The sequence below is a fragment of the Acomys minous genome, assembly GCF_964271855.1.
Source record: "Acomys minous genome assembly, chromosome: 3".
In the NCBI taxonomy this organism is placed as follows: Eukaryota; Metazoa; Chordata; class Mammalia; order Rodentia; family Muridae; genus Acomys; species Acomys minous.
In genome coordinates this window covers 91,628,930-91,651,990 of record NC_140485.1, presented here as the reverse complement: position 1 = coordinate 91,651,990, position 23,061 = coordinate 91,628,930, and the positions used below count along the sequence as shown (strand labels likewise).

The 23,061-nt window shown below is 38.1% G+C and overlaps 1 protein-coding gene across 7 annotated transcripts in view; it reads right to left on the bottom strand.

Annotated features, from left to right (window-relative positions):
- Positions 1–23,061, bottom strand: part of LIN28B (lin-28 homolog B) — a 108,589-nt gene that overhangs the window by 69,416 nt on the left and 16,112 nt on the right. For 6 of the 7 annotated variants that reach the window (XM_084777100.1, XM_084777097.1, XM_084777098.1 and 3 more), the window contains 2 exons: positions 18,454–18,502; positions 11,188–11,369 (listed from right to left, as the gene is read on the bottom strand). In XM_084777100.1, coding sequence (XP_084633226.1) covers positions 11,188–11,369; positions 18,454–18,487 — 216 coding nt within the window. In that variant the 5' untranslated portion in view covers positions 18,488–18,502. Of the gene's footprint in view, positions 1–11,187; positions 11,370–12,181; positions 12,310–18,453; positions 18,503–23,061 lie in introns of those variants that run through there. The other variant, XM_084777101.1, reaches the window with a different exon arrangement.

Here is a 23,061-nt window from a genome sequence, read left to right as displayed (position 1 = left end):
GCTGATGCTTCTGCTGGGGTAAAATCGCCTCACTGTGATCTCTGCACGGATCCACGCCCATCCCCCACTGCACACAGCTACTTCACAAACCTCTTGAATAAATAGGAGTATCCAGTGTCCAGGGTAATGGGTGGTCCTGAGGTCTGGAACCAGAGCTGTATACTTTTAGGGGATGCTGAGATAAGAACAAAGTGTTTTGTGTTTGTTTGAATCTGAGTCTACATGTAATATCTTTGCACCATTATTGGCACAATTCATAAACTCATTGGCTGTGTAGAGCTGGAAGAGTCAGGATAAATGATAGGAATTAAATACTTCACAATAAAATATTTGGGGCCTTTTTATAATCCAAATTAACTGATTCAATTTTCTCAAATACTGTCACTACATTTCAAAGGAGGAAGTATCCTACAACATGTTTTACTGCCAAGAGAAGTTATTTAAATAAGATTATGCACATCAAATAAACTACAACTTAGTAAAGTGAGACAGTGAAATTAACTCACATGAAGTTATAATCAAGCACCAACAACTAAACCCAACAGAAAGAATGGCTTTTGTGTTTGTTCTTACTTTATTTTTCCTAGAACAGAAAGCAGGACTTACAAGTAGCCCCAAGAAAAGATAAGCAAAGAATAGTCTTGACCCGGGCTTCTCTGACTCAATCACGTGAGCCTGCAACCTGAGCCAAAGGGCACAAATTCCTCCCCATTCAAAACCTTCAGTGTTGGGAGGGAGGAAACGGTGAAATGGGAGAAATGTGTAGATTCCCAGATTTAGTAAGCAACTAAAAATTTTTTGTCAATGACCCAAAATAAATAAAATTAGCACTATGAATTTTTTAATAGTTTTAACCAATCCTTAAAAAGGGTCTTTTTTTGTTTTTGTTTTAGTAAAAAGGACTCATTCACTTTAACATTCATGATTTACAGTGAGCCAACTATGTCAGGTATGTGTCTGTAAGATTTGACCTAGTTAAAGTAGTTGCTGAAAAGCATTAACTACCTTGCAAGCACCAGTGTTTCTATATTGCATTGAAAGCATTCCTTAGAAAAAGCTTATATAAATTTTGTATTACTGACCTATGTACTTAAAGTTATATCTATAACTTAAGTTGCCACACTTATGTTACTGACTGACATAAAGAAAACTCATTTGATGTATATTAAGATGAAAGAATTTAGGCATCACAAGATCTATAAACATCATAGTCATTATTGCTAATAATTGAAGAAATTCATTGCTAAATAAAGGAAAGGAAAGGTCATGAACATGTCTGGCCAAAGTAAAAGTAATTTGAAATTTACATGAAATCTTTATATCCTATAACACAAGCTATAAATATAAATAAAAATCTGAGCGTGATTGGAAAATTAATGATATTTTAAATAGAGTTCAACTTTAAGAGTAATAAAAGTCATAAATTTAAGCTAAATTTGATATTTAAAAGTAAAGTGTCTTTAACAAAAGGCAACTGGTAATAACAAGACTGTTCGTGACACAATAAATTGGCAAAAGCAAGTTTCTCTGCAAAATCTGAAAGCTATACTTTAAGACTATTAAGAATAGTGTACTTAACTCAATTTGTGCGTGCACATATGTGTGCATGTGTGTATACTTGATTCTAAATGCCTAGATTCCAGATGTGTGCTTGTTTGCGTATGTGTGTGCACGTGTGTGTGTGTGTGTGTGTGTGTGTGTGTGTGTGTGTGTGTGTACTTGATTCCAGATCCCTCAGACCTTCTAACACCTTTGTTGTAAGAAAGTGTAAGCTGCCATATGGGTGCTGGGAATGAAATGGGGTCCTCAGGAAGAGAACAACAACTGTTCCTAACTACTGAGCCATCAATCCAGCCCCTTTAGATAGCTTAAAAAGAAGTTTTTAAAGTAAACTTTTTTGTTTTGTTTTTTGAGGTAGGATTTTAGCTCTATAACCCAGAGTAGCCTAAACTCACACATCTCATCTCAAAATGCCCTGACACTCATTATGTATCCAAGGGAGGCCTAGAAAGAATTTGGTGATCTTCCTGCCTTAGCCTCCCATGTGCTGGGATATAGGCATGAACTGATATGCCCATCTTAAAATTTGTTTTCTATCAATTATTCCCAAATAAAATTAGTAGAGCCCTATAATTTGACTTTGTAAATAACAAAATGAATAATAAACAAAAAATAAACCCTTTGTCATCTATGAGTAATAAGATTAAAAGAATCTTACTGAAAAGTGTGCCAAATTTATACATGTACATGTATGTGTGAGACTGTAGTAGATGTGTGTGGAATATGTGTGAACATGCAGAGGCCAGAAAGGAATCTGAGGTGTCCTGCTCTGTTCATGTCCCCCTTATTTAGACAGTCTTTCTCTGAACATGGAGCTAGTGGCCAGTCAGTCTCAGGGCGATACTGTCCCTGCTTCCTACAGCACTGCGTGACAGGTGCACATAACCATGCCTGGTGTTTTTCATGTGTGCTGGAAGCAGAACTGAGGTTCTCATGCTTGCACAGCAAGCACTCTTATCTATTAACCCAAAACGTGACAAAACTTGAGAGACAGAGAAAGCGCGCGCCAGAGGGCAGAACCCTTTAATGTATCACCCAGTGGGGAGCGCTTTACATTTATGTCTATGTTCTTGTCACACACAGAATTAGACAATTATTAACAGCATTAATTGATTAAAACAGTATCTTTCTTTAGCTTACACTAAAGAATAAACAAACATTATGTATACCTGAAAAAGATAAAAACTCCACAGAACAAGAAATTACTAAAACAAAAATATCTACATGCCAAGTTATTTCCAAACATCAGTTTATACCTTGATACTTCAGACAGGGACTAGTAAAGACTATGAGCTAGAAAAATTAAAGAACCACAAATTTTTTAGAGTGTCCTGGTCACTGTTCTAGTGCTATGAACTGACACCATGACCAAAGCAACCATTATGAAAATAAAGCATTTAGTTAGAGGCTTGCTTACAGTTCAGAGGTCTAGTTCATTATTATCATGACAGGTAGCATGTGGCACACATGGCACTGGGACAGTAACTAAGAGATTATGTCCTGATCCTCAGATCAAGAGACTGCGAGACACTGGACTTGGCCTGGGCTTTTAAAACCTCAAAGCCCATTCCCAGTGACACACTTCCTCCAACAAGGCCACACCCCCTAATCCTTCTAATCCTTTCAAATTACACCACTCACTGGTGACTAAGTATTCAAATATCTGAGCCAATGGGGCCATTCCTATTCAAATCACCACAGAGAGTACCCATTTTCTTAAAGTAAATACATATCCATGTCAGTGACAAGGAAACACAATCTTCTTAACAGTATGAATAAGCCTAATAATAACTTGAGTCCTGTTACAAAGGTAAGCCATGAGTTTATATTGTGTAGGAAAGGATCATGAGTCAATTAAGAGGAAAATCAATAAAATTGCATACAATTGATCTTTCCTTTCCCAAGAACAAACACTCCTCATGTGACAGTAATTTTCAGCTAGATTGAAATTACTAAAGAAAAATACCTAAGAAAAAAGTGGAAGTCAATATGGACCTTATTTGACAAAGGATACTGAAATAATTCCTATTAGAGATAGGTTAAAGGAACCCATCAGTTAGCCAGTTAAGACAACATAGAAATAAGTAACTGGTCAATTGAATCTCTTCGAAAGTGACAAACATGGATACCATTAAATGAGGAGAATGTTCCATATTATGAGGGGAGTAGTGGTTACATAATTTGTCAAATCTCATATGTGTGTGTGTGTGTGTGTGTGTGTGTGTGTGTGCGCCTGTGTGAAAAAGAGAGGAAGACAGGAAATCTGTAAATGTTAGTAAATATATAAACTGTAGTTCAAAAAATGAAACAAAAGTAACATTTGTGACATAATCTTTTGAAAAATATAGTCTTTTTAAAAATATACTACACACACAAAAAAAACATACTGCTCAAATCAAATTCAAAACTGTAATCTGGCACTATTTACAGGCTTTAAATTATTTTCATCGATACAATGTCAACTGCAGTGGACTTAACCTTACCTCTCTAAAATAGGAGATTGTACCAACCACATTTTAATCATGTGAACACTGAAGCTACCAGAAGTGACTAACCAAAAGATTGAAACCAAGTGGCACTCAAGACCCCAAACTCAATGACTTTCCCTCACTACACCACACAATAAACAATAAACGCTAAGTTCTTTTCCTTTGCCAAGCTATTAAGTTTTTCATACACGGTAACATTGAGTCTGCATGATATTGCTATAGCAAGTACTCCATTGGTATCCCTACTTATATTACACTGACAAGTAACTTCCTCCTCAGCCAAATATCTAATAAACCAGGATCAACTGGTTTACTTAATGAGCATCTATACCATCCTATTGGTCTGTGGTCTTGTCACACACAATTAAACAATTATTAACAATGTTATTAAAATAGATGTGTCTTTAGCTTAAACTGAAGAATGAACATTATACATACCTGTAAAACAGGTAAAAACCTCACAGTACTACAAATTACTAAAACAAAAATATCTACTTGCAAAATTCTTTCCAAACTTCAGTTTATACCCTGATACTTCAGACAGTCCATAAACATTCAGATAAGGCCTCCCTGTGCTGCCTAGGCTAGGCCTGACCGTCTACACCCAAGAGATCTTCCTACTCAACCTCTTGAGTGGTTAGAACTATAGGTGTGCGTTATACATCAGACAGCATTATCTCTCATAAAACTGTAACTAAAAGTTCTAGAGTTCACTGTAAATAAAAATTAAGCTTTCAATATTATACAACTTTTTTTTAAACCAAATGTTGAAAGAAAAAATGTTTAGTTAAAAAAGACCAATCTGAGGCAGGTATGGTGGCACACGCCTGTAATCCTAGCACTTGGGAGGCAGAAGCCAGCAAATCTCTGTGAGTTCAAGGCTAGCCTGGTCTACAAAGCAAGCCTACAGAGAAACCCTGTGTTAGAAGGAAAGAAAGAAACGAAGGAAGGAAGGAAGGAAGGAAAAAAAGGAAAAAAAACAGACCAACCTGGAAGCCAGAGAGATGGTTCTCTGTGCTTGGCCCCCTGAGTATAAGGTTAACAGGCATGAACCGCCATGCTGTGTAAAAGACTTGCTTTTTACCTACTATATTGAATATGGGTCAAGTTTTTAAATTTTCATAACATCCCAAAGCTCAGAGGAAAGGGAAAGGCATGTTGGTTTCCCACTAGATTATGCAGTTGCTCTGCACAGTCATTTAAAAAGGTGAATGACAGCTAGGCGAGGCACACAATTCTAAGCTAAGCCTCACATGAGCTCCTGGAGGAGTACAGGCAATGCGGCAACATGGGCTCAGCAGCTGTTAGCACATGCAGCGCTGCGCAGCTGGAGATCGTGCGTGTGTGGGGAAAGCGGCATGAGGAAACTCTCGTGCTTTCCTAATTTTGTTGTGACCCTAACCCTGCTCTTGGAAAGGAGGTTCTCAAGTACAGTGAGCAGAGCTCAGCGCCCGAGCTTGGCATGCACAAGGCTCTGCTCACTAAAAAGACAGAAAGGTGGAAGGGGGCAGGGGGAAAGGAGGAAAAACAGAAAAAAAAATCTAAGAAATGCAGAAAGTATGGTTTAAATATCACTTAATTTGCTTCTAAATTTACAATGAGAATGACTAACAACCTCTCCTTAAAACTTTAAGCATATTTCAAAATCAAAAGAAGTATTCAGCTTTTCATGTTATATTAAAAACTTGTCAAATGTTGGTTTCTTAAATGTGAATTTTATGACTATATAGGTCTAAAGAAGTGTTGCTTATCCCAATTTTCTGAATTGGTGAACTAAGAAAAATCATCTTAAAATGTTGGTAAATTGAAAACTTTTTTTTTTTGACAGTTTCACTATGTAGCCTAGGCTAGCCTCAGGTCTAAGATCACCCTGTCTCAGATCTGGAAGCACAAGCCACCACACCCAGTAGAATGTTTTTAACACTGGTATTTGGGTCTAGGGACTTCACACCCAGCGGCCAGTGAAGAGGGGGAAAGGCCTGATAAACAGCCTTGAGAACAATCCTAATCCCATCTACTCAGCGCATGAAAATGTGATCATGCTAACATACGCATGACAGACTGAAGTGTGGCTCACTGGCAATCTGATATTAGGGGCAAGCCCTGCAACATGAACACACTAAAGCAAATGTCTTTGCATACGATTTCTATCAACTGTGTTTGTTTTGAGGCAGGGTCTCACTGTGCAGTGCTGGCTGGGGTCAAATTCAGAGATCCTCCTGCTTCTGGGATGAAAAGTGTGCATCACCATGCCAGGCTTAAATATTTTTAAATCTTTCACATGCTTTTTAGACATTTTTGTGTGTGCTTATTTTTATGTGTGTGCATGCACACAGAGGAACCAGAAGGCCTGATGCCCTGAAGCTGGAGTTAAAGATGCGCTGTAAGCTGCCCCATGGGAAATTGATAACTGAACCTATACCCTTTGTAAGAATAGCAAGTTCTCTCAACACAGAAGCGTGCTCTCCAACAGTTTAATATTGACATAGTGTAGACATTTAAAACGTGTAGAATTAAAAGTTGACTAACCTCGGCACATGTATTTAAGTAGTGGTCATCTCCAAATATCAAATAGTATTTACTAACAGTTTACATTTATTATAACTTGTTTCCTCCAGCTTGTTTGTTTTCTGATACTAAACTCCTGGTGTTCCTGCTTCCACTCTCCTACAACTGGAATCTCAGGCATACATAACTGGCCTCGGCCGTAATTACTTTTAGTTTTTTTATTTCCATTACTCTTTAAGATGTTTTCTAAGCCAAGTAATAAAAAGAAACATGAAACTTATAAAACCTTTGTAATTCAGAGATTTGTATTATTTGTGAAGATGAAAAGACAAATTAGAAATAAAGACTACAAAAGGAAAATACTAGAATGGAGGAGCAGTTGTGTTCTTCACTGCTGCGTCATCTCCAGCCCAGAAAATGAGTGTGTGTGTGTGTGTGTGTGTGTGTATGTGTGTGTGTGTGTGTTTGCAAGGGTGTCAGATCTTCTTGGGACTAGACTTACAGTTTTTGAGCTGCCTGATATATAGCTGTTGGTAACCGGACCCAGATTCTCTGCAAGTAACAAAGACAAAAAACAAAAAACAAAAAACCCAGAGCCATGTCTCCAGCTTAAAAAAAACTGTAGCTGGGTGGTGGCACACTTCTTTAATCCCAGCACTTGGGGAAGCAGAGGCAGGTGATCTCTGTGAGTTCAAAGCTAGTCTGGTCTACAAAGTGAGTTCCAGAACAAACAGAGCTATTACACAGAGAAACTTTTTCTCAAAGAATAAAAAGGTTATATTAAAATGTGTTACGTCATATTCAATGGCAAGAATGCCAAATATAAAAACATACAAAGCGTGTGAAAAAGCATCATCAGGCAAATACGATACAAAGAGGTCAGTAAGAACTATCATATCTAACATCTTGTTTTCTTAAGCGAGATAAAGTCGTAGGAAATCAGATTAAAACCTGTATAAACCAGACAGTGGTGCCTTTAATCCAAGCACTCTGGAGGGAGAGGCACGCAGATTTCTGTGAGTTTGAGACCAGCCTGGTCTACAGAGTGAGTCTAGGACAGCCAAGGCTCTGTTACACAGAGAGACCCTGTCTCTAAAAGTGAAACAAAACACAATGAAACAGCAAACAACAAAATATCAAATTATTTAATTACCAGACAATTTTTCTAAAAATCTTCCATTGTGTTTCTTATTAAAATCTTGCTTTTTTAAAAACAAAATGCCAGTGACCCTGTCCAAAAACATGTTTCTACCTACAATCCGATCTTGGCTGCATTTTTTTTTTAACTTATTGATATAAAGAAGCTGACAGGAATATTAGTTACTAGCACTTACAAAATAATTGTATTCTAGTTGATAAGATTTCTTGGTAAGACCTTTGACCAGGAACACTTGTCCTTCAATTGGGACAAATCTTTGTGCTTTGCATTGGATTCTTGAGAAATTCCTATGAGATGGGGACATACAGAGCTCAGTAATATAAGCTAAAAGAAAGGAGATATGACAAAGCTCACAAATTTAATAGTTATATTTTGTTAATTCTTTATAAAGTGTGCATTTCTGAACACCGTCAACATGGCTCAGAATACATATGTCGATTTTCTGACCATAAAAACATGTTCACTTAAATCACATGGTAGCAGTAGAAATCACATGAAGATTGTTATTTTTAACCAATGGTCACTACCTTCCAACAGTTGAACCTCATCCATTTTACTATGCTCAGCCCTATACACATGTCCAACTTGAGAGTTTAGATGTCATAGGAACCACATGAAAGCTGAGCTGCATTAATGCCAACAGATCTTAGAAACAATCATATAACTGATCTACAGAGCTACATAAACATTTACTACAAAGAATTGCCTATAAAGCAGCTCCATTGCTCTGAAATAACCAGGACACACAGTTCTTTGTAGGAAAATATCTCTAAGGAAGAAAAAAAAATATGCGTCCCTTGGCATAAATTTTAAACATTAAAGACACAGAAAATAATTTGTTTTGGGACTGGAGAGATGGCTCAGCAGTTAAGAACACTAAATATTCTTCTAGAGGACCTGGGTTCAATTCCCAGCACCCACAGGGCAGCTCACAACTGTCTGTACCTCTAAGAGCTGACACTCTCACACAGACAAGCATGCAGGCAAAACACCAATGCACATAAAATAAAAACAAAGTGGTTTTATTTTAATCATTTGACTCCTCAAATACATAGCATTAAAAATGTGCTTGGAATACTATGGCACATATACTTTTGGGTACAAACAAGACTGGGCAGCTGGAGTAAAAGGGAAAGCACTTGTCCCTCAAGCCAAGTAACCTGAGCTCAGCACCTACAACATGGAATGAGAGAACCAACTCCACTAAGTTGTCTTGTAACCTCCACAAGACATGCACACACACACACACACACACACACACACACACACACACACGTCACATACAGGCACACAAAAATAATAAAGTGTTCTTAAAAACGCTTCAACTTCAAGCACTGATCTAGCTGGACATCTAAAATGTCTAATTATGATTTATACACATCCTTATATAGCAAATAAGTATAAAAACATAATGGGAGAAAACTTAACACATCTTTTAAAAATGCTTATACAGTAAAATTAATAGTTAGATTAAAAGGTGTTAGAGACTAGTTCTGAGCCACCACCTGACTGCACAGGATGTTCACAGTCCCCTACATACCTCACTCACACCATCTAACTTCTACTGTCTGAGTAAAATCTGCAGGAATTCTGCTTTCTTTAATGCGACTCACATGATGCATAACTTATTTGTCAATCTCAGTTTTAAAAGCTGAGAGCCTTCATTTAAGCACTGCCCTTTCACACATGCAGAGAGATATAAGTGAAATGCTTTTTAAATATTTATACTATAGGAACTGTACAGATATATGACATTTACCAGCAATGCATTTTTAATTCAGCGTACATAGGAATGTTAATCATATATCTTATTAAGGAGTTTAAAGTGATTGCTTCATAGGTCTAAACACTAACACTGGTTAATAAGATGGCTAGTATTTTAATGTATTTCTATTTCTTTTTAAATTATATTTTAAAACCCAAGCAAATAAAACTAAATTATAACAAGGTGTGATCAAAGAAAAAAGTGCTATTTTTTTCATTTATCATCTATAAAACAAATTTATGACATCGTAAAGAGCAATTTAACAACCTAAAAAACATGCAAAGGGGAAGCAAGAACACAAGAAAATCGATTTATCAATTTTAGTTATTCAAACTAAGAAAATTTTAAAAATACATCAGAATATGCAACATCAGTTTAGTACCTGTATCTGTATGCCTATATCTGTATAAACTGTGTCATTTCACAGATTATGATTATCCTTCCACTGTGAATAGCCAGCAATGACACCCAGGCCCTTAGGAAAGAAAATGGCAAAGCACACAGGCAAGGCAGGGCGCTGTGAAGCAGCATAGCACAGTGGATAAAGCAGTGATTCCCTACACTCTTCCTGGTTCAGACGCAGTGTGCAAGGCCCTTCCTTGAGGAATGGCGTGGAAATGCCAGCAACAGCAAGCAGCCCGGTATCAAGCTTTATAGTGAGAAACATCAGTATTTCAGACATGGATCCGTGCCAGTCCACAAACAATATAAAATTCATTCAGTTGCTTTTAACTTAGATAGTAAGCCAAAATAAAATTCTTTCCTCATAAGCCTCTAAATGTCTATGAACTCACTAGAGAATTTATTTCCTTTACTTTCAAACTGCAAACTTGTCTTAACCCTGAAGCAATTAGTTAATAGAAAAGGATTTACGAGAAAAGGCCATTTATTGTTTCCTGGGCAAATTCTTTTTTAAATGGGAAAAAGAGGCCCTCCGTTTGGTAGTCAAAATTTTAAAACCAATACACAATATAAGCAATTGTAGAAAATTACCATGTAACAAACTATGGGTTTTAAACAGCCCGTATCTGGCTGCATTTAAAAAAAAAAAAATCCGGTCTCTTAAAGAGACAGTATCCCTAGATTCCTGACCTAAGAGGAAACAGCTCTTAAAGGTTTGGCTATCAAGAATCTTCTCTGGCATTTCTTCAAATGCGTTCTTCATTAACAATATTCTATGTCATTTTACTATAACACCAAATTATTTTGACATAACCCTGCAAATGACTTATAGGACAGATGATGATTAAAATAATACAGATGCTACAGTCATTACAAGTAATAAAATATATAGAGAGTTCCTATACTTTCTTACAATTAGCAAACTGTTCGGCTTTTTACAAACTCTCCAGGATACACCAGGGTTTCCTCCTGCATTTCCCATTCATTCATTAGCCACAGGCACTAGGAAGCCAATGACGCCGGACATACTGTAGTGCAATTTCATCGTCAAATGGAGGAATGGTTCATTAAATAATATCATCCCGAGCCCAGCCAGCAAAATATCAGACTTCCTTTTCTCCTTTAAAAAACACATCCTAGGACTCTTATGCATGCCCTAAAAACTGGAAAGTCACCTGATTATAACGAGTAGGTTTGTCTTTCAATATACTTAAGAGCACTTTTTTCTGTGTCTGTTAACATAACTACACACCAACTCACACACATGGAAACGAGTAAAGAGGGCATTAAAAAGTCTGGCTTACTTGGTGTACAAATACATCCACTGGAATATCCAAGGGATTTCCCTCTCGGCTTATCATGGAGATGAATCCAAACCCCATGCGCACGTTGAACCATTTACAGTGGCCAGTTCCGTGCAGAACCTGGGAGCCGTCCTCGGCCAGCTCAGGCAGCTTTGCTGGCTCTTCACCTCTGCTTGCCCCTCCTGACACGGAAAAGGACAAGAGTCGGACAGTCAGCATTTCTGCACAGTGCTTAGCTAGAGAAAAAGTATTGCTCCTGGAAAGAGGAAATGACGGTAGAAAACTAAAGCTTGGTAAACGTTTTCCTTCATAAAAAAATATTTAAAACAAAAAGGGTTAAAAGCAAAGGCAGGGAGGGGAAGCGACATTGCTGCAGCACTCACACAGGCTTCCACATTTCTGCACATCCGCATACTTTTTCATCTATCTCCTTTGCTCAGTAGCCTTCTACAGTTGCACCATGTGACACTTCCCTCACATATTGCTGACTTAATACTATTCCAATTTACAAAGAGTAATTTTTCGGCGAGACGGTTTTTCTAGCAAGCAGGAAGAGGAAAGAGAAATCCAAGGATGGTTGGCTACTGGTTAACGCAGCACATGCGGCAGATAGGAATCCCGGGTTAGTAGCGACGGGCATTCCCCTCCCCCTAACTTTCAATTAAAGTTAGGGTAGAATGGGGGAGGGGGCAGGTGTATAAAAGTTTTCTTGGGCTCACAACTGAAACTTCGCGTAATCACACCACACAATTGGAACAATAGCCCCCGAAAGCTTTTCAAGTTGTGAATCAGTGTGGGCGGTACAAAACATTTTGGAGATCTGTAACAATAGGTTTTGCCGAAGCCCCCATGGCACTCTAAGGGGGTGGGAGGTAATGCCCGGTACTAAAGTAAAGGGAGACAGGCGAGGAGGGGTGAGAAACTGCGTACTGAGGAGAAGCAGGGGAGAAAAGAAGAAAGAAATCACAGTAAAACAATAGAAAAGAAAATTAACCTTCGGCCATGTTGCCCCACCGGCCCTCAGCTTCAAACCCGAGAGATGAAAACTTTCCCTTCGGACCGGAGAGATCTTCAGCATCAGTCTAACATCTTGATTTTGTGCGATCACAAATTTAGTTCGCATGGTCTAATGTGCTTTCCTTCTTTTGATTTTTTCCCCCTCTTCTCTCTCCAGTTTCTGGCCCCCTGAGCACACGTGACTTTGTCAATTACATGCTTTCTTGCTACTAATTTCACCTCGGATCCTTAAGGGGCTGGCAAGAGGAAGAGATAACCAATCGCCATTTCATCTGTGCTGACATCAAAATAATTTATGAATGAACACGGAAAACTCAAACATGTTATCTTAAAGACAATTTGGGACGCTTCTCTATGAGTAATCAGAATGCTGATTTTTGTGCTATTTAAACACAACGAAGGTCCCTTGTGAATCGCTGGCTTAGAAACGCGACCGCCGGTATATGTGCACACTCTTGCTCTACACACAAGCCTCTCTAACCTCATAGGAGGAGCCGTTTAAATAAATCAACTGACGTTATGATTCCCCACACACCCCACAGGCATTCTACTATTCCACAGCACCAAAACCACCTTAGGGTCATTAATTTAATATTCAATTCTTGGAGAAAAATATGTAATTCTTACGTCCAAATTTAAACTTAATTGCATAACAATTAACTTCAGATATTGGTAACATAAACCTAGCAAAAGACAAAGCACATCTAATTTCACCTTGAAATTTTTTTAATTTAAAATAAAACCCTACTGAGAGAAATCACTACAACTTTCCTATTAAATACTGCTCACACCAGAACATTTTTGAGAGGTATAGTAAGAAATTGTCCTTCACAGGTTTCTCCGCCATCTCTTTCCGGGGGAGGAGATGTGATTAATGACTTCCTAAATTACAGCCCAGTTTTCCAGCCTAACGTGGAGTGACCCTCAATCAGCGGTGATTGCTCCCCAAGAGCAGCAGACTGGGGCAGAGGGGGAGGGGAGGGGAGCGGAGCGGGAGGAGGTGCGGAGAGCAGACGCCTGCGCTGCTGGGGTGGGGAGAGAGGGTCCATGGGAGAAAGGTAAATCTGCATAATATTAACTGGACCCTGACATCTTAGAAGTCTATCGCCAGCAAGCAGAGAGGTCAAACACACCAGTCTGTAATAACGTGATGGGCTCCTCCCATGCCTTCCTGTTGGCCCCTGCATCAAAACACTTTTTGCTTTTCAAATTGGATTTGTTGTGTTTATAACAATATTAGCCACCTTATAGAATATTTTTAAAGCCTATATAATAACTAGATTGCTTTGTTTCTTTTAAATATAAAACATTGCCTGTTTTGAAACATTATAAGGTTTCCACCAGTCTTTCACCACCCCATCCCCCCATTTTCTTAAACAAGTAGTTTAAAGAAAAACTGTAGATACCACTTCCCTTCTTCAAAGCTCCCAGCTGACCCTCCCCCACCATGCCCACACACCCCTCCCCCACCATGCCCACACACCCCTCCCCCACCATGCCCACACAGTACTTCACAAAAACTAAAATGTTGGGATTATGAAAAATCCACACAGTACACCTATTAACAGCCTTTCTCATACTGAAAAACCCAAAATAAATTTAAACTAATTGGCTCAGATATGAAAATAATTCTGCCTAAAGAAATAAACCATTTTCAGCTGTTTATGATAAATGGTGTCAATCAAAACTGATCGTTTTGGAAAGATTTTTTTATCTTTCTTTTGTTGGTCTCAGGAAAGAGGCAAGCCTTATTTATTTTGAGAAGGATAACAATGTGGCAGCTGATGGAGGAAAAGGATTTTCCAAGTGTAACAAGTTCCACATTCTGAAGAGGTTGTTTGCTAACTAAGCATTTACTAAACAGTATTTTAACAGCAGAAATGGATTATTTCCACACTTGTTATATTACATATTATAAACAATCTATGATTCTGAATGTTATATTTTGCAATTAAAAAATTACCTTTTAAAAATCTAAAATCAAATAACCTGAAAGTATTCATGTAAACTGGGATAGTGCTATGATTTATGCAAAAGTCTCAAAAATTAACAGGTCTGTAAATTTTGGTTTATGGTGAATTACATTTTATCTACATTTGTTTTTATCTGTAAAAGTTTATTAGTAAGAATCAAACACAAAATAAGTGGATTGATTCTGAGTCCTTGACTTCTTGAATCTAACAAATTTCAGGTATACTTATAGCATGTGTAAAGTAAGAACACCACCTCTGAACCACACTGGTCGGTACAGTTAGGAGACTCACAGTTGTGCCTGATTAGGGGCCTCCAGTATTCAAAGCATTAAGGTAGGGTTCACCAGACTGGTCGCTGGTGTCAGGGGTTATCAATTCATTCATTTCCTGAGAGGGACATCAGCCTTTCAAGTTATGTAGAAGGCTTTTTTCCAACTGGGACCCCTGAGAAAACCTTTAAAATTCATTCACAAAGAATTTAAGGTGCAACCACTTACATCCCTCGGGGGGGGGGGGGGGGAGAGTTAAGGGAAAGCCAGAGAGAACCAGAAAGCAAGGAAGCTGGAAAGGGGGAGTTGACGGACACAGCCTCATCAACTCCAGGGTATGGCACTGCCTTTTTAAAAATGTGTCTTGTCTGCCCCCTCCCCAAATCTTTTGAGCCTTTTTATAAACTGACCATAAGCTCTTAAGGCTCAGAGTGCTTCTACCACATAAAATGGTTCTTACGGGTCTCCTACAATGCTTTTCAATTTGTCACCTTCTGAAGTCTTCTGGTTTTAATTTTTTTCTCATTTCCTACTTGGTTTTAGTGCCAGAAAGACCCGCATTTGACTAAAACGCATCCAAATGTTTCATAGTTTGATTTATCATAGCTCTTCCAAAATGTCTTTAAATTAGATCAAGTCCTACCCTGACTCCCCAACTCAACACTGGATGGGAAGACAAACAATCTATCGCATTCGGTTATCATGCTTACTTAGGCTTCCCAGGGTTTTAAAGGCGGTTGCGTTTTCTCATCTGAAGCGCTCCCCAACACCACACTGCAGGAACCTCCGTCCTTGCTGCCTGCTGAAGCAGTGCCTTGGTTCTTGGGGAAACTATGAGCGGCTGAGACTGACCTGACTTGTTCACTCAGCAAGTAAGCAGAGGTCAGCAGCCCTAACTCTCTCAGCAGCTAGCACCTTCCGGTGCAGCTTCTGTCCCGGGGTCCCCAAGCCTCCAGGGCCCCAAGTCCCCAGCGTGGGACTCCAGGGTTTGCATACCGCCCTTTCCTTCCTTTTTCTTCCAGAAATTTCCGCACCTTTCTGTCTCCTACCCCCCTTATTCTACCATCTTTCCTCTAGAAATCTAGTCATCCCAAATAAGGCTGCTGATGTCTTAGTAAGGGACTTTAAACATTTGTCATCTGGCTCTTCAAAATAAACAAAAGGAATCCTTATCTTGACCACTAGGACAAAACATTAGCCCCAATCTAAACTTTTTTTACTGAGTTTATGCATGTCTCATTTATAATTTGATCTCTTTATCTGTGTGATTCCAGAACGCTCTAAATCTAAGCAAGGTTCAGCGGAGACTCAGGAGAAACTCGGAAAGTGACTGCCCCCCTCACACCCACACGGCCATGCTTAAAATGAGCAAGCTGCGGAGCCTGCAGTTGGGAGCCTGGCAAGCAGCTAACACATCAGCCGAGCCTTTCTCAGGAGGATCTGGACAGCTGAGGGCAGGAGGGGACTGTGGATTTGGGGACCCCGTCTGTTCCCGCGTGACCGTTCCAGGGCAGCTCGGGCAAAGACTACGTAGGGACCTGAATCGGAAAAAGCCCATCCGATTCCACGCACTCAATGCATTTCAGCCAAGTACTCACAGTAACTGGTGTAGATTAAAACAAGGAGTCAAAGCAAGTGCGACCCCGACTGAGTGTGTTACCAGCGGCACCCCCCAGAATCTGAGAGCGCTTTGGTTTTGTTTCCAAAAACAAAATTCCGGTCTCCTTGAGTTTTTTGTTTTTGTTTTCCTAACGGGAGACAAAAATGCCCTGACTTCAAGCAAATTTTCTTCTTACAGTTATTCAGAATTGTCAATAATCTCTTAATTTTGAAAATATGCCTTCTGAACTAAATTGCTTGGAGACTAGTGTGGAAACTGAGGAATTTATAACCATAAATCTTGAGTTTTTCACTTAAATCACTTATATTTCAAAAAACAAGCTATTTGTAAAGGGTTTTTGGTCAGATACTTTTGCAGTAGAATAAAATTTGGAACAATACATTCATAAAATGAGCATTATTTTTAAGGCACCATTTGTAAAAAGCTATTTTGAAAATCTAGCAAAATTCCATTATAATTGCATTTCTCTTGCAATAAAAGGAAATTAAAACTGAGTATAACTTTTCTCACATATTTTCAAGATTTGTTCAACAAACACTTTTGTAAATTGTTTTAGTTAAAATGATAACTTTGTAAACAATCGTCTAGTAATAAGTAAGATTTACATAACTATTTATTACAGAACAAAAGAACTTTATTTTGAAAAAATGATAGGCACTAGTTTCCACTTGTATTACTTGCATGTGTGCACTTCATAATTCAAATATCACTTTACAGTAAATAGAAATGTCTGTGTCTGTAGGGCGAAAAACACCATGTACACATAATTACTCTCCTTCCCCTAAAACCATTTACAGGTTAATTATTTAAAACATCATGTAATAAAAACAAATAATCAGCTGAAAAGAGTACAAGCTACCTCTTAGGATTGTTTCAATATTTACTCTGAGAGTTTAGTGAGCACAGCAGAAATAGGAAGCTGGAGAAAGGTGGGGAATAAAAGGTGAAAAGAGTGGAAGCAAATCCTGGGGGAAAACAAATCTTCCAGCTAAAGTCTGCCGGCTGGGGCTGGAGTCACACCTCCAACCTGACTGGCAGTCTCGCTTACTAACTTGCTGGGGCTTCAGTTTCCTGACCAACTGTGTGAGGGTAGGTGTCCCATTGATAGTCAAAGCCTTTCTGCTTAACAGCCCAGCCTCTCTTTGGTCAAAGTGGTACCCTCTTTTCTAAATTCCTTTTTTCATCCAGAGGAAACAGACAAGAGACTTTATTGCAGTCATTTAACACATCAGTGTTAAAAATTTTTCCAAACAGAAAAATGCCTAAAAATGTCAGTTTACCTTCAGGAAAACTCCACAGTCAATAGTAGGAAGAAAGGAGGTAATATATTAACACTTTGTAGCAACTATTAGCAGTGTCCTTTTTCATGAAACTCATTAAGAGCACCATCAACACGTTAAGCTGTACTCCACAAAAATAGCAGCACTGGCTATGGCTTCTCCATTAAATATCTGAGCCTTTCTCTGGATGCATAACCCTTATTAGTAAACTTAACATTAAAATGTCACTCATTATGAATCATTATAAATGTTGTGGATCACAACTCTCATGAGTGCTTCCAAAGGCACACTGATTTAAGAGTCATAGTCAGGTGTGGAGGCGCACACAGCACTCAAAGCAGAGACAGGCACATTTCTGTGAGTTCCAGGTCAGCCCGGTCTCCATGGCAAGTTTCAGACCAGGCAGGGCCACATACTGAGACTGTTTCTCAAAAACAAGACAAGAAAACAAACCAACTAACCTCGGGTTTTAAACTCATTAGGCCAAATGCCAGAGTAACATAATATTATCAAATAAAAGCATTACTGAAAAAAATCAATAATATAAATAATAAAATTCCATGTCTAAAGTCTAGGTTTAGCTTCAAACAACTCTGTGTTACAATAGGCTAATGAGCAGATGTTAGCAGCTATCCACGAAGAGCAATATAAAGGATGCTCCCTGCATTATGAAGCTTCCTGAAAAGTCCACTCGACAGAGAGTGGATCACTTGAAAACACGTCCGAGTCTGTACTTTCATCCAACAGATACTAGTTAGCACCTACTGGGAACCAGAGAAGTGAGTAAGCAACGGTTTTGTCTCCAGAAGTGTTTAAGCATGTTACCTGTCTTGCTCAAGTTATGAAAAAGAAAACAGCAAAACCAAGTACCGTCTGTCAAACGGAAAGTGGGAGTGAAAACATGGCACCCGCATAACTGTGGTGGAAAGAGCAGTTTTGTAGATGGGATATTCTGGAGGGAGTATACTAGGACATGACGTCAATCTTGCCCATGTGGAAAAACAAAAATGGAAAATCCTTAGGGTTGGTCACGTTCTCTCGTATGCCTCTACTGATCATTCAAGGCATCGGGTTAAGTAAAACATTTAATTACAAAAAAGACTAACCTGGGGCTGATGAAACCTGGTTGAATGACCTCATCGTCTTCTGAAGAACCTAAAATCAGAGAGCTCAAATCAGTGCTACAGTAGTTGCCTATTTAATTTCTGCTTTTGAAACTTAACAACTCATTAAAAAGAATAAATGCCCATTTTTTTTGTGGGAAATACCCATATTTTAACTGTGTAAAGCCACCTGCAAACTAGTCTTTACAAAACCACCTGGCTGAGTTGATAACCATTTGCCATAAACTTATCTGTTACTTCTATCAAGGGACATTGCCTTAAAAAAAATAAAGCAAGAGCATTTAGATGCAATAATCACAATTGTATTAATGTAGCTTTGAATATTATTTGTTGGGTTTTTTTGTTTTTGTTTTGTTTTTGGTTTTTGAGATAAGGTTTCTCTGTGTAACAGCCCTGGGCACCATGAAACTCTCTTTGTAAACCAAGCTGGCTTCAAATTTAGAGATCCATTTGCTTCTGGGATTAAAGGCATGAGCCACCACATGAGTTTTATATGGTAATTCAAGAATCTTAATTCTTTTTTCATTTAAAAATCTACCTAACTCATAATACCATGCTTCTTGATAAATTTGACTATCTAGTCAGATATATTTTGGAAGATAAAGAATAGAAAATTAATCATGTTCCTAAGAAACTAATCATAACCCTACACTACTGATTACTACATCTGCTGTTACACTCAAACACTGTTTTTCTACTGTTTTAGACAAGGTCTCAATTATGTAGCCAAGGCTAGTCTCAAACAGAGAGTAATCCTTTTGCCTCAGTCTCCCAAATCCTGGGATTACAGGCAAATCCTGGGATAAAGGCATGACTCAATGTGCCTGTCTTCAAATACTTTTGGGTAAGCACAGAAAGGTCTCATTATGTAGCTCTGGCTGTCCTAGAACTCACTATGTAGACCACGCGGGCCTTACACTCAGAGATCTGCCTGCCTCTGGAACATGGGGTGCCACCATACCCAACTTTCAAGTACTTTTTAAAGATATAGTTACTTGAGTATCAATATATTTAATTAATAATTAAATATATTTAGAGATATCAAATACCAATTAACCCCAAATTTAAAAGTAAAAACTTTCATTTTAAAAATCTAAATATTAAATCAGGTGAGGTGGCATACCCCTTTCATCCCAGCACTCAGGATGCAGAGGCAGGCAGATCTGAGTTCCAGGCCAGCTTCATCTACAGAACAAGTTACAAGACAGCCAGCACTCCACAGAGAAGCCCTGTCTCAAACAAACAAAACAGCAAATAATTAAATAAATGGAAACAAAAGTCCAAGTATTGATGTTTCTAGTATAGCTATTAACAAATGCCACAACACAATGAAATTTGTAATGAACAGGCCACATAAGTAATAGCACTTGAAGAGAAAATCCTGTTGGCCATCCAATTACTAAAGTTTAAACAACAGAATGGCTTGAACATCTCTCTAGCCACTTAATACATTTAATGTTTTTCTTTCCCTACCTACCTAAGTTTTAAACTCTGTAACTATATAAATTCACAGAGAGAGAGAGAGAGAGAGAGAGAGAGAGAGAGAGAGAGAGAGAGAGAGGAGAGGGAGAGGGAGAGGGAGAGGGAGAGGGAGAGGGAGAGGGAGAGGGAGAGGGAGAGGGAGAGGGAGAGGGAGAGGGAGAGGGAGAGGGAGGGAGGGAGGGGAGGAAGAGAGAGAGACTGAGACTATTAGGTGCTTTAGTTGCAACCTAATGTCTTCTCAAAAGGAAATGGAGGCTTTTCCAGGTACAAAATTCTACTCTAAGTTGATTCAGCTTTATTTTACAAAATAACATGCCAACTAGCATGTGAAAGCAATAAAAGAAGGCAAAGGCACATGAAGTACTATACACTAACTCCTTCAGCTAGCCTGTGTTTACAACAAAAATAAACAAGATGACAGGTCAGAACTTTAACAAACTTCAATATTTTTCAAATAAGCTATCGCTTACATTAGGTGTATCTCAAGTCTTCTCTTTTTTTCAACTGATTTATGTATGTGTGTTTTAAATTATTATCTCAGTACAGCCTTCGCTTATAGGACAAGCTGGGTATACCGGTGTATGTCTTCAGCCCAGCACTCAGGTGGCTGGGGGAGACACTGATTTCAAGGGCAGCCTCAAACAAGATCCTACCTATTTTATTTTCTATACATGTGTGTATCTGCATGTAGGTATGCACACTTGCAAGTAAGATCCTGAAGTGGCAAAAGAGGGTGTCAGACTCCCCTGCAAACTGCTAACATACTGGGAACGAAACTAATGTCCTCTGCAAGAGCAATGAACAGTCCTAACAAGAGAGAGAGAGCGCGTGTGAGCGAGCCAGGTATGGTAGCCCATGAGCCCTTAGAAGGCAGAGGAAAGCAGATCTCAGTGAATTCATGGCCAGCCACTCAAGGCTATAGTTAAGACCTTTTCTCAAAAAGAAAGAAAGACACAAAAAATGGAGAATCTAGAGTTCAAAGTAACCAAAAAGGAAAACAAAAGCCAAGCAACTTGAATAATACTTGGGTTTTTCATTATGCAAACTTATATATTTTGGATTTTTAAATTAATATACAAATATTCTTTTAACAGAAAATAAAATAAAATTATTACACAAAATTCACACATTTGAATAATGCTTGGGTCTTGTTTGCTTTGCTGTTCTGGAACCAGGACCTTGTACAAGTCACTACCATTAAGCTACATGCTCGCAGGTTAAGTACAAGTTCAATATTTTTCTATTTCCTTGTCTTTCCTTTGGTTGTTGAAGAGAGGGCATCCCTCTGTAGTTATCTTCTTGACTCAGTCTGCTGGGATTACAAATATATCACAACATTCTTCCAAATTAAGAGTTAGTAGACAGAACTAGGCTTTAAAATGGATTACAGTCAATCCATACACTATTTATTGATTGACAGCAGCTGGGATTAGACAGGTAAATGTTATATGCAATTAATTAAAATTCAGATGTTCATATTTTTTTACATTTTCAAAAGAAAATAATTATTTAAATGCATACATCCAACCGTAGTATCAAAGAACAGCTACTTACATTTTATATATGGGTATTTTTATATAATAGTCTGATTTCCTAAAATATTTTATAGAATGGCATATTAACTCTTATTAAAATTGAATTAGAACTAAAATCATGGAATACATTTTTCTGCCAACTGTTCATCATTTGGACCTCCACCTGAAGCTCTTCTATGTACTCTTTACTGAATAAATGCTACTACCATGTAACTCCGGTTTGTAATTACTGTAATAGCCTTGTGAAGAGATGCTTTTTCTCCCAACTTCACTGGATGTCATGGCAGCACAGACTGTGGTATATTTAACGCATTATGGCTCATCCTGTAGTGTTTAGTGTTTGGTTTTTGTTTGTTTTGATTTGTTTGGGTTTTTTACAGGGAGGGAATGTTTACTTTTTGAGATAGAATTTCTCTGTGTAGCCCTGGCTGTCCTGGAACTCACTCTGTAGACCAGGTTGGCCTCAAACTCATAAGTGCCTCCCAGGTACTGAGATTAAAGCCATGTGCCACCACTACCTAGCTTTGATACGTAGTATTATAAACAATAATTTCTATAGCTGAGTTGACAGTATCCAGAATGGCTTTATGAAAGAAACAAAGACTTCACCAAAAAGAAAAGATTATTTTCATAAGAAAGTAAGTTGATTATTCAACCTATAAAATCCATATATTTTTTTCAATTTTAGTTTGTTTTAACTATACAGGAGCTGAGAGTGTAGCTTAGATGGTAGGCTTTGCCTAGTGTGCATGAGCTCTTGGCTTCAATACAGAGCATGAGACATATACAGAGACATAAACATAGAGATACATACATGCACACACATACATGCACACACATACATGCACACACACATACACGCACACACACATACATGCACATACACATACATGCACACACACATACATGCACACCCACATACATGCACACACACATACATGCACACACACATACATGCACACACACATACATCATTTCTGTTTTACACCTACTTACATACAATCATTCTGTACTATAAGCATTCTTAAACTTTATGTCTCTCATTACAATATGTAAAAATATTTATTATATGTTGTTAAAATCCACTGTGGCAATTAACTGTCTAGGAAAATGATTCTTAATTTGAATTAAGTCATTCATTCAAACACTAACAAACTGTTAACCCTACTAAACTGAGTAACAAATTTTAAAAATACAAGTGTAAAACATATAACTCTGGATTTTGTTTCTTGTTATCTTTTATTCCTAATATTAATAAAAAGGGAAGCTAGCTTTATATCCCAAAAAGTGACTTAGCAATTAAGAATAATATTCACCACAAAAGGACTATTCTACAATTCTCCAACATTTTAATAGATATTAGAAAAGATATTAGATTTTTTTGTTTTGTTTTGTTTTGGTTTTGGTTTTTGAGACAGAGTTTCTCTGTGTATCCTTGGTTGGTCTGGACTCTCTTTGTAGACCAGGCTGGCCTCAAACTCACGAACATCTGCCTACCTCTGCTTTCCAAATGCTGGGATTAAAGGCGTGTGCCACTATTGGTACTGACTAAACTGTTATAAAAATATTAATA